The sequence below is a fragment of the Saccostrea cucullata genome, unplaced genomic scaffold, assembly GCF_032062105.1.
Source record: "Saccostrea cucullata isolate Sc308-1 unplaced genomic scaffold, CSIRO_AGI_Scuc_v1 ctg6745, whole genome shotgun sequence".
In the NCBI taxonomy this organism is placed as follows: domain Eukaryota; kingdom Metazoa; phylum Mollusca; class Bivalvia; order Ostreida; family Ostreidae; genus Saccostrea; species Saccostrea cuccullata.
The window spans coordinates 10,269-26,010 of NW_026928022.1; the positions used below are offsets into that span (position 1 = coordinate 10,269).

The 15,742-nt window shown below is 32.4% G+C and overlaps 1 protein-coding gene across 1 annotated transcript; it reads left to right on the plus strand.

The window, feature by feature from the left end:
* Positions 1–11,834: 11,834 nt before the first annotated feature.
* LOC134276216 (uncharacterized) lies at positions 11,835–13,233 on the plus strand. The gene is made up of 2 exons (XM_062758491.1): positions 11,835–12,848; positions 13,081–13,233. The coding sequence occupies exons 1-2, from the start codon at positions 11,835–11,837 to the stop codon at positions 13,231–13,233; spliced, it is 1,167 nt and encodes a 388-aa protein (XP_062614475.1).
* Positions 13,234–15,742: the final 2,509 nt, after the last annotated feature.

The window sequence follows — 15,742 nt, forward strand, 5'->3', positions numbered from 1 at the left end:
AAAGAAGACATTGACACCTTGTCAGAATGGATTAAATGTATCAGATCCATGTTAAAGTCACGTATTAAAAGATTGGGGGGCAAAATGAAAACTAACTATCCTTCTGTGTTCAATAATACAGAAGTAAAAAAAAGAATTAGATAGATAACATGATCAGTACGTACTGGTCCCTGCTGACAAAATTGGTAACAACATTGTCTTTGTTTGTAAGGCTCATTATATTAATTGCATTTTAGAAGAATTGGATTTAATTCTACGAGTGGTAATCCTATTATACATATACTACTTTTTTTAAGGAAAAATTTTAAAATCACCTGTCAGTTTTGAATACTTTTAATATTCCACAGAGCCAAAATGAATTTAACACCTTATAAATTGGATTCCTAAACTTCATAAAATCCTTACAAACAAAGATACATTGCAGGTTCCAGTAAATGTTAACCAAGCCTCTTTCATTACTTCTCACTAAAATATTGACAGAAGTGAAGGAAAAACTTAAAGAGTACTGTACAACTATATATTCAAGAAGTGGTGTAAATCAGATGTGGATACTTAAAAATTCAAAAGAACTTTTGGACAATTTGAAATCACAAGACTTTAAAAAAATCAACAGCATAAAAACTTACGATTTTTCAACTTTATACACAACAATTCCGCACGACAAATTAAAATCCAGGCTTTTTGATATCATTGACAGCTGCTTCTTCAACAAAAATGGAACTCGTAAGTTTACTTACCTCGTCATTGGTCATTTGAAAAATTTTTGTTAAAACAGATTCTTTTGTACAAAAATACTTAAATTTACATCAAGAAGATGCTTGAGTTTCTGATTGAAAATATCTATGTGGTTTTTGGAGACAAATATTCCAACAATCTATTGGAATTCCCATGGGAAAAATTTCGCCCCCTTATTAAGACTTATTTTTATATTCATATGAAGCAGAATTTATGCAAAATCTTTTGCGTGAAAAGAAAAAAACACTTGCTGTGGCCTTCAACTCGACATTTAGATATATCGAGAGTATTGTCAATTAATAATGATAATTTCCATTCCTAGTTGACACGATATATCCCGGTGAGCTTGAGATAAAAGATACCACAGAGTCCAACACATCTGCTTCATATTTGGATATTTACAAAAAACACAATGGTAATCTAACAACCTAGCTTTTGAAAACGTGATGACTTTAACTTTTCTATCGTCAACTTCCCTTACTTATGCAGCAATATACCTTCATCACCTGCAACGGGGTATTTATATCTCAGTTGATTCGATACGCAAGAGCATCTCTACGTATGAACAATTTCTTAAAAGAGGTAAATTATTGACAAGCAAGTTGATGAAACAAGAATATCAACAGTCTCGTTTAAAGTCATCATTTCGCAAATTCTATGGTCATAATACCTTGTCAAAATACAATTTATCATTGAATAAAATGCTGACTGACGTTTTTCATACCAATTGTTAGTCCATTATTTATACACTGTATTGACTACGGATTTTTTCCGTTATTTCCTGATTATGACAATGAGCACATGGCGGGTGTGACCGATAAACAGGGGATGTTCACTTCTCCTTGGCAGCAGATCCCACCTCTGATGTTTTGGAGGTCCGTGTTTGCTCTGCTCTTGTTTTGTATATTTGTTTAATGGACGTTGAGATTGAATACTTTTGATTTCCATATCCTTTTGCATGCCAAATAAGTTATAAAAACTTATATTTGTACAAATTATCTAACAGAAAAAAGATTTTTTGAAAATTCGTTATTAGCTTTAAGATGACATTTACAAAGATTTCATCTACCCATCTATCTAACCCTAAAGGTTGTGATTATTTTTATTTTACGATGTAAAATAAAAAAAACGAAGAGGTCAAAAGTTCATAAATTAATGATTACGCTTTTAAACACTATAAAAAAAATTTTTCTTTTCAAAAAAAGAACTCGGAATTTATTTTCATATCTTCAAATTCTTGTGTTTGGCGATCCCAAAAATAAAGTTTACAAAGATTTTATATATCTGCCTAGCTAGTCCTGCAGCTTGTAAAAAAATTTCATGGATTATTTAGTTTATTTAAAAAGGCAGTTGTCAAATCTTTTATACAAAATAGTGTCATGCCCTTTCATAAAAAATAACTTTAAAAACGGAAGTTTGGTATTGTGCGAGCTGTATCTTCCTATCAATGCTGTCAAACACAGCCGAGTTGTATTTTTTAAGATCGCGAATTGTTTAAGACCTGTGTTATGTTCTAATGGTTTCAGAGAAGTTTACTCCAATTATTACAAAGATTGTTCTGTGGCAATAACTTGATTTTGAATTTTTGTTTACCAGTCGTATTCTACTTCCTCATCATCTAGTCATATATATAAAAAACAGTTGTGCGTAGAGGTCAGGATAAAAGGGGAAATTTTTGTTATTTAAAAAATTAAGGACAAGGAAATTATCATTATTTTGTTAATGTATATTTTCAAGAATTTTTAGGAATTGTTTCATAGTTTAAATTGGATGCCAGGTAATTTAATTCTAAAATGAACATGTTTTTTTATCATGGTAAAATATTTGTTGTCTCTATGTAGAAAATATATATCACATAAAGCCAGAAACATCATAGTTTTTAAAAAAAAGATTTTCTCCCAATACACAAAATAAATAGATTTCTTACAATCATAGAATGTATATTGAATGATATCCAAAAATGTATCAAATATCGTTTTGAGCAGATAAATTATAGAAAGGAAATGTATTCAAGATGAGGAAATTAAAATACCTCTTTTCATTTGATTGTAACGAAAACAAAGAAAATTATATTTATAAATTGAGATATGGCTGACAAAATTTTAAAGAATACTGTTTTTGGCGTTCTTAGTGAAAATTCTTTGGGAAAAAAAAATATTTTTAAAATATTCTATCAAACACTCAATAAAGCCATTGAGAATTGGTGTTCTAGATTAAGTGAGTGTTTGCACTGGACGTGTTTTCATTTTTACTGCAAAGCCTGGAATAACAAGCAACCCAGACATTTAAAAAGATAAAGAGATAAATTTTGGGCAAAATTAGGTAGAACTACATGTATCAAATACACCGAAAAATAAAAAAAACATCTTAGATGTGTGCTTTTTTCTTCAAGACAAAATGTGCTCCTGAAGAACTAAAAATGCTAAATATTTATTTTAATTAATTTTGAATGTTTAATGCTTTTAAGTAATGGAAACGATAGATAGCAAAAAACCCAAAAATATTTCATATTGTAATGATACCCCCCCCCCCCCAAGGAGTTTTCATTATAAAAAGTAATAATTTGTTTGTGTTTGAATTAAATATACTGAAGGCATGTGCCTTAACAATGAAAAACTAATTTCTATCACTAAGTCAAGCATCATTCTAATTGATATCACAAACACGTAAAAGTAAAAATTAAAAAAAATCATATGAAAATTAGAAAATTATTAAAATATTTAGAAAACAAGTAACTAAATAATAAAACGTTTCCATTGTTTCATTCCCCATAATTAATTCACTGTTCTTACGAAAAAAAAATAAAACAAAGAAGGGAGGATTAGAGGTTAATAAAATATTAGCATGAAAAAATATTTCTTGTTTGTATTACAAATAATGCTTAGACAGGAAGCAGCCAGTGATGACAATTTAACCACAATCATGTGACGGCTCACGTGACCCCTATAAACTAAGAGCTATGTTCAATACAATGTACAATAAATTTCCTTGTTCTCTTTAATTTTAAAATATACAAATACAACGGTCATGAAAAGAAATATGCAAACGATGTATTTTTATTATATTTATAAAAGTTAGCATCAAAATATTTTACATGTAAATTGCTTCTTTTTTTAATGTGTAAAGTTCCATTCAATGAAATGGACTTCATTCGATGAAATAGTTATTAAATTTTTAAATCAAATAAAAACAGTTTTTAATATATACAATGTCTCCATTACACATCATACATAGTTAAGGCCCATAGGAAGCAATTTTTTACGGGGGGGGGATACATGTTTTGTTTTGTGGATACACATTATCAAAAAAATCCCGACAAGCAAGAAAAAACTTCATCGTAAGACGTTTTTATTGAAGGACTACAACCATGTAATACTGTGTTTTCTAAAGTATATTTTATATTATTATTTGGGGCACGCCAAAGTTGAATACGGGGTTTTTTCGAGTACAATACAAGATAATATCATTTGCTGTTCTGCGACGTCGTTCTACGTTGACTGTTTTCATTTTTCAATGAGGACTACCTATCTTCTGTTAAATGTAATTTATTTTCGTGAGGTTAATTAAAAAAGACGAACTGGAAAAATCGATAAATTAAGGATTAAAAGCTTTTACTCATAATAAACAACAACTTTTTTAATGAACCTCGAATTTTTTTCATAACTTCAAAATCTTGTGATTAGTCATCCTCTATACCCGGGTTTAAAAAAGACTTTATATATTTAGCTAGCTAGACTTAAAGGGTTGTTATTTTAATTTTTCGAGGTTTATTTGTTGTTATTTTTCAAATAAGACAGTTGTCAAATCTTATCATACAAAACAGTAAAAGAGGTATATACCTCTCCATGAAGACTCAACTTTTTAAAAAAGGAAGCTTGCGTCATTGTGCGAGCTGTATCTTCCTGTCAATTGCTGTCGACAACACAGGCAAATCGTATTATATAAGATTGCGAATTTCTTGAACAAATGTTTAAGAACTGCTTGTGTTCGAACGGTTTCAGAGAATTGTCTACTCCATTTGGTTACAAGGATTTTGTATGACAATACCTTGATTTTCACTTTGTTTACCAGTCGTATTCTACTTCCTCATCATCTATCAATGCGTCATTTGTAAAAAAAGGTTATGCGTGAGGTCAGTAACATTGTTAGTCTTTGTAACATCATTTTTAAAAATGATTCTAGATCAGCAACTCAATATTTCGTAAATACTACGGTCGATACAATGACCTTGTCAGGAAATACAATTTATCCTTGGGTCAAATGCTGACTGACGTTCATCATATTAATTGTTAGTCAATTATTTATACACTGAATTGACGACGGAGTTTTCTGTTATTTCCCGATCATGACAAGGAGCAAACAGCAGGTGTGACCGGTCAGCAGAATACTTCTAGTACTTTTTCGTTATATTCATATCTTTCTTGTTAATTGATTTATTTTTCAAATGTTTGAAAAATTGTTTCATTTTGTTGATTTGATGTCAGATTATTAAATGAAAATGCTTTGTTATCACAGCAAAACATTTTTGGATATATGTAGAAAAAATATACACGGTATAACATAACACCAAAACGTCATATTTTTTCACAAAAAATATTCTCCCAATACGCAAATAAACAGATTTCTTAAAATCCTTAAATACTTCTATTGAATGATATCGAAGTTTTCAATAAGGATATGGAAATAACGAACAGTATTCAATCTCAACGTCCATTAAACAAATATACAAAACAAGAGCAGAACAAACACGGACCTCTGAAACATCAGAGGTGGATCAGGTGCCATGGAGGAGTGAGCATCCCCTGCTGACCGGTCACACCCGCCGTGTGCTCATTGTCATAATCAGGAAATAACGGAAAAAATCCGCAGTCAATTCAGTGTATAAATAATGGATTAACAATTGGTATGAAAAACGTCAGTCAGCATTTCATTTAATGATAAATTGTATTTGCTGACAAGGTCATTGTATCGACCATAGAATTTGCGAAATGATGACTTTAAACGAGACTGTTGATATTCTTGTTTCATCAACTTGCTTGTCAATAATTTACCTCGTTTAAGAAATTGTTCATACGTAGAGCATGCTCTTGCGTATCGAATCAACTGAGATATAAATACTCCGTATGCAGGTGATGAAGGTATATTGCTGCATAAGTAAGGGAAGTTGACGATAGAAAAGTTAAAGTCATCACGTTTATCATATAGCTTGGTTGTTAGATTACCATTTGTGTCTTTTTCAAGTAAAATATCCAAATATGAAGCAGATGTGTTGGACTCTGTGGTATCTTTTATCTCAAGCTCACCAGGATATATCGTGTCGACGTAGGAATGGAAATTATCATTATTAATTGACAATACGTCGTCGATATATCTAAATGTCGAGTTGAAGGCCACAGCAAGTGTTTTTTTCTTTTCACGCAAAAGATTTTGCATAAATTCTGCTTCATATGAATATAAAAATAAGTCTGCTAATAACGGAGCGCAATTTGTACCCATGGGAATTCCAATAGATTGTTGGAATACTTGGTCTCCAAAAACCACATAGATATTGTCAATCAGAAACTCAAGCATCTTCTTGATGTCAACTTCAGAGTACTTATGTGTACAATCAGAATCTGTTTTAACAAAATAATTTTTCAAATGACCAATGACGAGGTAGGTAAACTTGAATATTACTGATTAGTCGAAATGCATTTTTTTGTTCCCCTACTCTGTATGGGGTATTTAGTAACCAAACTAAAGATGCTAAGTGTATCCATGTAGTTATAATTCGCAATGGTGCCTCCTATAAGGCCCATGGGCCTATTGTACTAAATCAGTGATATATGTTACAAAAGCCCTTATTTTCTAAGTATAATTTTGAGGTTACATATGACATGCAGATTTGTCACTATGCACATAAAGATTATCCTTAGTTTGGAAGGCTTATCTTTTATACTAAGCATAAACATTCCTCTTGCCAAGAAGTGTTACAAACCTGCTTTTTTAACAAAATTGATGTCTTTAAGAAGGCAGAAATCCTTTATACTTATGTCAACGTAAGCAAGTTTCTAGGTGTTCTGTGTGAAAGGGATTTTGTAGTTCTATTAAAAGACAATTCTAGTTTTTTTTTATTTGATTGCTAATTTTTTTTGGTTTGTAACCACCTTTCAGAAAATCATTAAACGACTGCTATGGCCTCCTCCCCTTACGCCTCTGAGGAGACGACAAATGCCTGTAGAGCCTGTCGGCTTCTATTGGGTTCATGTACAGATCAGTTACGTGATGTTTTACTTCACCATGTACCTCTACCAACATTCACACAAGTCATTAAACAAAAGAGGACTAATCTTCCCCGTCTGACAGCTCAACAGATGAATCTTATTTTACCTAGAGGTAGTTTTTATACAGGAAACTATAGTGATATGGACATTTCCTTATTATACACTAAGAAACATTTGTAGTTGTACCATCACACAGGCAATGGCTGGGGAAATGATCCCAGAACCCTGCAGGATTGGATCTCTCTCTGCCAACATTGAGAGAATCCGTATTGCCAGAAATCAGTGTGTACATTCTTCTAGTCCCGTCCTCTCCAATGCTGATTTCAACACAATCTGGTCCACTGTCAGATCTGCAGTTGTGGAAATTGATTCTTTCCTTAACAATGAGAACCAGTTTGAAAGAGAGGTGGACTTTTTGAGACATGAGACAATGGACCCTGTCCCTGACCGTCATCACATAGAAGAATTGAGAAAACAAGCCGAAGAAGATGCTGAAACTAGAGAAATAGTTCAAGCCCTGAAAAGTAAATTTGATTATTCAGTTCGACATGAAGCTTTATATACAGGTGTCTCATTATATCGCGGTACTTAAATCTTTTGCATAAAAAAGTGTAATTGACTTTTTAAAATTTAACTTTCATCAAAGGATATTTAAAAACCAACATATGGCCTAACTTTTTATCATCAAATTATTTCCCCAAAAGCTTGCATCGTTTAATTTGTAGTCTATTTTTAAAACAGGAAGTTTTATTTACCTCCTAAATAGGAGAGTCTCATAATATCACGGTATGGGAAAACATGGATTCCTGAGGTTGACATTGACTTCAATTCTTATTTTTTATTTTACCATATAATTCTACATAAGAAAATAAACAATTATGCGAACTAAAGACTTTCAAACAAGAACTTTATATAGATTTCACTAGATTAAATAAACTCAGTGGGCTAAAAATGATAATGGATTTCTGTAAAATTACGTTTTATTTGAATAAAAAAAAATTCCGACGCATGTTGCAAACTTTTTAATCATCACAAAAATTTACATTCAGACGATATACATATAATTTTTTCAACAAGAAGGATTTGAGCTATGATCTGATGTTTTGGAATATACCGCGATGCAATGGAACCCGCGATATAATGAGAATCGAGTATACTGTTTAAGTTTGTTTCTGCAGTAAATCCTTACTTAAAAACTTTTTTTCTGACATTAAATTTAGAAGAAAAAATTTCAAAGTGATTTCTATAGTGATCACCATAGTTATCAGTATAATAAATAATAGTGTCAAAGTATTCACTATAGTACATCAAATTTTTCATAATATCAAAGTGTTCACTCTACTTAACTCTGTTATCTTTTTGTTAGGGTGGTCACAAGATAATTGCTGTAGTTGATACCGCTATTGTATTAAAACATTTTATAGTGGAAAAGGATTGCCCGCCAAAAAGTATTTTAAAAATCATTAATCAAACAGTATTTAATTAACAAAGTTTGCATTGAAGTCTATGGGGAAAAGTGTTTTTAAAAAAAATCAAATAAATTGAATGTAAAAAATACTGCGGTGGAAAGATGCATTGAAACATAAAAAATAGAATGGCAATTGAAATTTTTTTACCGGTTAATTTTTTAAAATTTTATTTCTTTATTAAATAAAAAGGGGGAATAATCTTACCAAATCTGTCATATACTGGGTATTCAATGCTTATTTACATATCTGTTTTATTAATTTCATTGAATTTGTTCCATAGGTATTGAATACCTTAGATATCATATCCTTATCATAGCATACTGGTTATAAGCCGAAAATGTCCATCATGTCGGTTATATTAGATGACCCAAGCGCGTTAGCGCCGAGGTGAGTCTAATATCTTACATAATGTTCAGAAACTTAAATCTTAAAACATTTCACACTGAGACATTTCCATTGTTAACTTATTGTACAACCACAGGTAAGGGTCTCGTTTTGCTTGGGTGGCTACCTGGCACTGTTTATTAAGTTAACTAAAAAAAAATATTTCGTTTTTTCTTCTTTCTTTATAAATAGTGGAATCATGAGAGGTGTTTTATATCGAAAAATAAGGACATTAACTTTGTTTAGTCTCATTAATCTGCTTTATGACATTTTTCATATATACTACGCATGCGTAAAAATTAGTTTTTATAAATTCTTGACAATTTATTCATTTTACAACACAACGACCACGGATGACGTAGTACATTATAATTATGATAAAACTACCTTTAGAAGCGAGTGTTTTGATGACGCCATTTATCGATTAAACCAAGATGCTTTAGGTCAATTTTTTAACAGTAAAATCCGGATATACATGTATATTCTAATGTTTTGGGATTTGCAACCAAATGTTTCTCGTTAAAAGTTAACTTTTGTAAAGCAATTGGATTTGAAGGATTTTCCTCAAACCAATCTTTAAGCATTTTCTATGAAATTTGGAGATTATATCTGATGTAATTTTTTTTCTAAAAATGCAACAGTGTCTCTTTTATGCGTAGGTTTCGAACTTGGAAGACAGACGACAGACACTCCCCAAACATTTACGCGGGACTAGATGGACAAATATTCATGAAACACCAAACAAATTCCGTTTGAATTTTGTAAGCGACATTTTGTAAAAAGGCGGAAAAATGGATATTTAAATAGGCAAAAAGCCAAAGGTTTGGATTCTATGTGTGTTCTGTGGACCAATCATAGTGAAATGAATCTAATACAATGAACTATGAATTTAAGAAAGTCCTTTATAATCGGAGCTACGGATGCGTCTACAATAATGAATGTGAGACATTCAATTTACTGTGAATTATTTGTGCCATTTCCAATAGGAATTTTTTAATGTAACTTTATACGATACTAAATTCCTACGTTGTTCATATTTCAAAAAATTGCTTGATTTGTCATTGCCTTTTAAGTACTGTTTATTTATATGCCTCGCCCTTTGTTCAAATTACAATGTTTAAATTGTACCTGTCAAATAAGTTGAATCTTATTGGACACATACAGCTAACTTATTGGACGGTGCACAGGACAATAAGAAATTTATTGAACCATGTTTAACAAAAGACGAAGTCAGAAAATTTTCAGCTTAATTTTTATTATTTTAGTATCTAAATTTCAGTTTGCTGTAGAACTGTAGTTCTCTACTTGAGAAAATTCGGACAGATAAAGCCTTGTAAAAACCTTCGATATACGCCGGCAATTTTTTTGTCGCTCACTATGGGTATTTTTCTTGCATTTTTTACTACCCAGGTTTGAAAATCATTTTGAATAGTATTTAATAATTAACCATACATTCCACTTTAATTCCTGATCATAAACTTAACTCTCAACAGCTAACAAATGGCCATTTATGTTTATGGACGTCGGAATGGAACTCTTTTAAACAAACATTTCCAAACTATATACAGGACTGTTTCAAACCGTTAAAAGGTAAACAAAGGATCAAATTTAAGAGTCAAATGAATGAATTATTATTGGATTCCATTCTTTAAGCCAGTGAAAGCTTAAACTACGCGAAATAAATACCTTAAGTAGCTACAAAAAATCGTTGGCATAAATCGAAGGTCTTTACAACGCTTGGATCTGTCTGCTTTATCTGTCCGAATTTTCTCAAGCAGAGAGCTACAGTTTTGCTAAATTTCAGTTTGTGTGGCTACTGTATAACAATACGGACTATTGTGACGTCATAAACGTCAATTTTCCTCCTCCTCTCTAAACAATAGTTTTCATTAGAGGAGTGTTACTAACACACGTGTAATGAAATAAAATTTTACTTATGAAGCACATTTTACAAAACTTGAAGCAAAAAATATTAACGTAGAAACTCCAAAAAATCGAATGTTCAATTAAATAATGACATTTTGTTTGGTGTAGTTGAAAACTTCTTTTAATAAAGAGGTTTATCGATAGACAACCTAAAACTGATTTTCCGAATTTATTTTTAGATAAAATCGAGGATGTCATCCCTCCAAATGTTAAGGGTATGTACAAATCTACAAAACGTGCATGATTGTAAAATTAATAACCAAGATATTATTATTTGATTATAGGTCATTCTGTTGTTTTAGGTGTTTGATAAATTGAATCAGAAAAATAGTATCTAAAATGTAAATATTTTACTTCTAGAATATTTATAACTGTCAAAATTTGTCATCTTTATTTTGCCATCAACTGGGGTCAGATGGTCATAATCTTTTCATTTCATTATTTGTTTTAAAAAAAATGAAAGTAAACAGTGTAAATTTGTGTCACTTGCAGATGCTTGGGTAATAATTGGTCATATTAAATTAACCCAAGTTCAATCACCTTAGATGACAGTTTTATCCAAATAATACAAGTTTAACCTTCAACTGAACATAATGTCATATCAACGACTTTTTTTTCTAATTCATATTTGGGAGTTTATTAATAACAAACAACAAAATTGTATGTCAATTTGGATGACGTCCGCTTTTCTATCGTTAACTTCTCTTATTTATGATAATATGTAGTAGTAGTGGAACTCAACATCTCCTGCATATAGCAGTTTTTGTCTCCTAATGGTTCATTTCGTAAAAGCAAGCTCCGAGTAAGATCGACTGTCAAATTAAAGCAAGCCATTCATAAAGACTTTGGCATTCTAGGATTTCAATAATCAACAATCTCGCTTGTACTGGTGATTTGTGTAAAAGTATAATTTTTTTAATCCGATTCTAGTCAAGTGATCGTAAATGTCAATTGGCCCTTTCATCTACTTTGAGAAAATGTTTTTGCCTTTAATTCACCGGTATCATTCAAGCTTAATATGATATATTTCAGATCTTCATGAAAGACACGTGATAAAATGGAGAAAGAAGATGAGGTTTACAGTGAAACTCACACTTTCCAGGAAATGCTGAACAAAGTCAAGAGACAACCGTATATGACATTTGTTGGAGTCCCTGGGTCCGGAAAATCAGCAACAATCCATCACATAGCCCTGCTACTCCAGGAAGAAGGATACGAAGTTGTACCTATTATAGACATTAGGAAGATTGAAGATTATTCTGACTCTCGTCATCCACAGGTTTTTGTCATTGATGATGTGGTAGGTGTATTAGGTCTTCAAAAACAAAAGTTAGAGGCTTTAGTTGACTATGAAAAAATAATTTCAGATCATTCCAATAAAAGAACAAAAGTATTGATGACCTGTCGGGAAGCAGTGTTTAATGAATGTTACAAATCATTTTTCATTAATGAGGAAAGCACAATCAAAATGTGTAGTTCAGAAAATACATTGAATGATGACGACAAAAAAGCAATTCTTCAGAAGTACGGCTTGGATAAAGATTTATTGTCCCCTACATTACTGAGGAAAACATCGGCGATGTTTCCTCTTTTGTGTAAACTCTACTCAAATGGGGCCAATTTTAGGAAAAACATTGAAAGTTTCTTTACTTGTCCAACTGAATGCATTTTAAAAGAGTTTGACAAAATGCAGGAACAGAATAGATTACAGTATGCTACGTTGGTCTTATGCATGTTAAATGATAGTAAATTATCAAAAAAAATATTAAAAGGCACAGAAAATAAGGTTTTCTACGAAATGAAACGAAAAGCATTAGAAGACTGTGAAGTTGAGAGTTACACAGAATCATATAAATTTGATAAAGCATTGTCAGTAATGCAGGGGACATACACAAAACTCTGTGGTTCTGAATATACCTTTATTCATGACTCCATGTTTGAAATCATTGCTTATCATTTTGGTTCTAAATTCCCAAATATCATTTTACAATTTATGAGTAGTAGTTACATTGCTAACTATGTAAAGCTTCAAAAATATGAAATGCTTGAATTAGAGAATGAACATAAAATGGCAAGTGAAAGAGTTTCAATCGATAGTGAGAGTAAGAATGAACAAAGCATTGCTTGTGAAAGCTCACAAAAAGGGGAGAAGAGGCTTTAAGTGCTGAAAACGGTGATGGAATGGAGTTATGTGATCTCTGTATAAGGATAGGGGAGAATCGTACTCATGTTGCAAAGCGTTTGTACAAAGATATAGAAAATATGGAGCTGTATGATGTTTTATGAATAATGTTTTGAAACAGCCTAAGGTATGTCAGGCTTTTATTGAGGTGTTAGAGACAAAGTCCTACACAGAGTTGAAATCTTTATTTCTGACAGATCAGAAAGAGATGTCTAAGGTAGTGAGTAAAGGAGATCATGTGAGGGAGGAGATTAAAGGGGGGGATGAAGGATAATGGAACAGTACAGACAGGAGGTGTTGGTGAATGAGAAGGGGTCATGAAAAAAAACTACTGTGTGGGGGTTATCAGTTGGGTAGTTTACTACGGACACAGTCAGATTTTGCAATATATTTTAGAGCAAACTGATTTGCACAAAGAAACGCAGTCTGAATTTTTTTGGAATTTTTTAAATCTTGATTTAACTCAAACAACAAAACAAGGGAGAAAAATATTGCAGCAAATAACCCAATAGCAAATTAAGGTATTCAGAGACCTGGACATTGATGCGTCTATATCTGAACAACGGCGCTTACTTTTGCTGAGTTGTTACAATGGAGATTTAGAAACTGTAAGAATATTGATCAAATATATCAAAAGAAATAAAATTTATATGACCTTTCCAAATTTAGACATTAAATATACATTTGGTAACAAAACACTGGCCGCGTGTGAGGATGGGCAACCGAGAAAAGTGAATGCGCTATTAGGGCAGGGTTTTATGTAATCGGGAAGTTAAACATTGTACACCACTGACAGCAGCATGTAAGGGTGGACATCTGGGTGTAGTGAAGGAGTTGTTAGAGGCGGGGGTTTTAATGTCCATTGAAACTATTCATACGAAATCATTATCTGTAATTGAATCTGACAGTTAACCATAAAGTGCTTACCCTCTAATTACACTATGTTTATGTTTCTAAACTAAAGCCAATATTGTTTATATAATGAATTGGAAAGCAGGGGAAATTTTACTCTGTGTGAAAGTTTAGTGAGAATAAATTGCATTAGAACCGATCAGATGTGTTGTGTTATGCCTCACAAATAGCAATTTTAAATGGCGACGGGTTTATTAAATTCTTTTAGTATAGTACGCAAATTTAAGGATTATCAATGGCAAAAAGGGCTCCAGTTTTTAAATTTTCTGTCCATGCTGAGGGGGCCATAGGTATGTTGGAGGAAATGGGTACAACGTCTGGAGAACTTATTCGTTGGAATGAAGATTACAGACAATAAGAGAAAACTTTATTACTTCATTACGCTGGTGAGGAAGTTTATGATATTTTCGACACTTTGTCAGATACTGGGAATGATGAAAATTATGACCAAGCCAAAAGATTGTTGAAAAACTACTTTGAGCCAAAAGTAAAAGGAATACGGGGGTAGTTTTCCGACAAACGAAACAATCAGATGGGGAAACGGTGGACACATACCCACCCGCTTGAGACAACTCGCCGAAAAATGTGAATTTGGAGACAATGATAGTGAAATAAGTTCAGAAATACAAAGCTGCACTTCATCAAAACAAGAAAAAAGCGCTTAGTGAGGATATGACATTAAACAAGCTTCTAGAAACAGCAGAAAAACAAGCATCAGGAATTGAAAATAATAACAATTCCAGTGTGAACAAAGTACACCATAAAAGGACAGGACAACGAACCCCTCAGTGGAAACCAAGCAGAACTCGGAACCAAAAGCGCAAGGTAGGCAAAGTTCAAAGTGTTTTAACTGTGGTGGTCAATTCCCCCAAAAAACAAAATGCCCAGCACAAGGACAATCCTGTAATAATTGTGGCAAGAAAAATCATTTTGCTGCCGTTTGCAAGTCAAAACCCCAGTTTAAAGGAAAACATGTCAAACAGATTCAAAACTTTGAGGAGGATGACGAATATGTATTTAGTGTCAAAAACAAATCCACCAAGCAACCAAAGTAAATGTTGTGCTAAATGGACAAACTTTTCAAGTGTTATTATAGGGGATATGTAAATATTTTGGACAAAAACCACATTTTCCAAACTTCATCATAAACCTGACTTACGAAAAGCAAATACCAAGATTTTTGCTTATGGTTCAAAAACGACCTGAGAATTTGGGTTTTTTTCATTGCAAATCAAACCAAATCCAAAATAGCTACTGGAAAATTCTATGGGTGAAAGGAAATTCGGGTTTTCTAGGATACGAAAGTGCCGTAGAGCTAGGTATCATTCCTACAATCAACCGCTTGTCAACAGATGTAGGAGAAATATGTGATGAGTTTGCAACCTTTTCAAGGAATGGGAAGAAAAAAGATGTAAAGGTAAAAATCCATGTTGACGATGTGTAAAACCAACTGTCCAGCCACCCCACGGGAACCTTTTCATTTACAAAAAAGTAGAAGCAAAATTTAAAAAAGGCTGGGGACTTCAACAAAAAGTAGAAGGCCCTACACCCTGGGTTTCACCGATTGTGGTAGCCCCAAAACCAAAAAACCCCGAGAAATAAGAATGTGCGTAGATATGCGTCTACCAAACAAGGCGATCCAAAGAACAAAACATCACACCTACTGTGGATGACATCATTCATGATTTAAATGGACCAAAATATTTTCAAAATTAGACATGAATCAGGATACCACCAAATTGAATTAGATGAACAATCCAGGTACATTCAACATTTACAACTATGCAGGACTGCGCAGGTACAAACGTCTCAATTTTGGAATTTCATCAGCTGCCGAAATTTTCCAAGAGACTGTCAGTGAATCACTTCAA

What these genes read in the sequence shown, in the direction of transcription:
- LOC134276216 (XM_062758491.1), top strand. Translation starts at nt 11,835, where the DNA reads ATGGAGAAAGAAGATGAGGTTTACAGTGAAACTCACACTTTCCAGGAA. An exon ending in TAGAGAATGAACATAAAATG is followed by an intron (nt 12,849 to 13,080) that starts GCAAGTGAAAGA and finishes GTTTTGAAACAG; the next exon opens with CCTAAGGTATGTCAGGCTTT.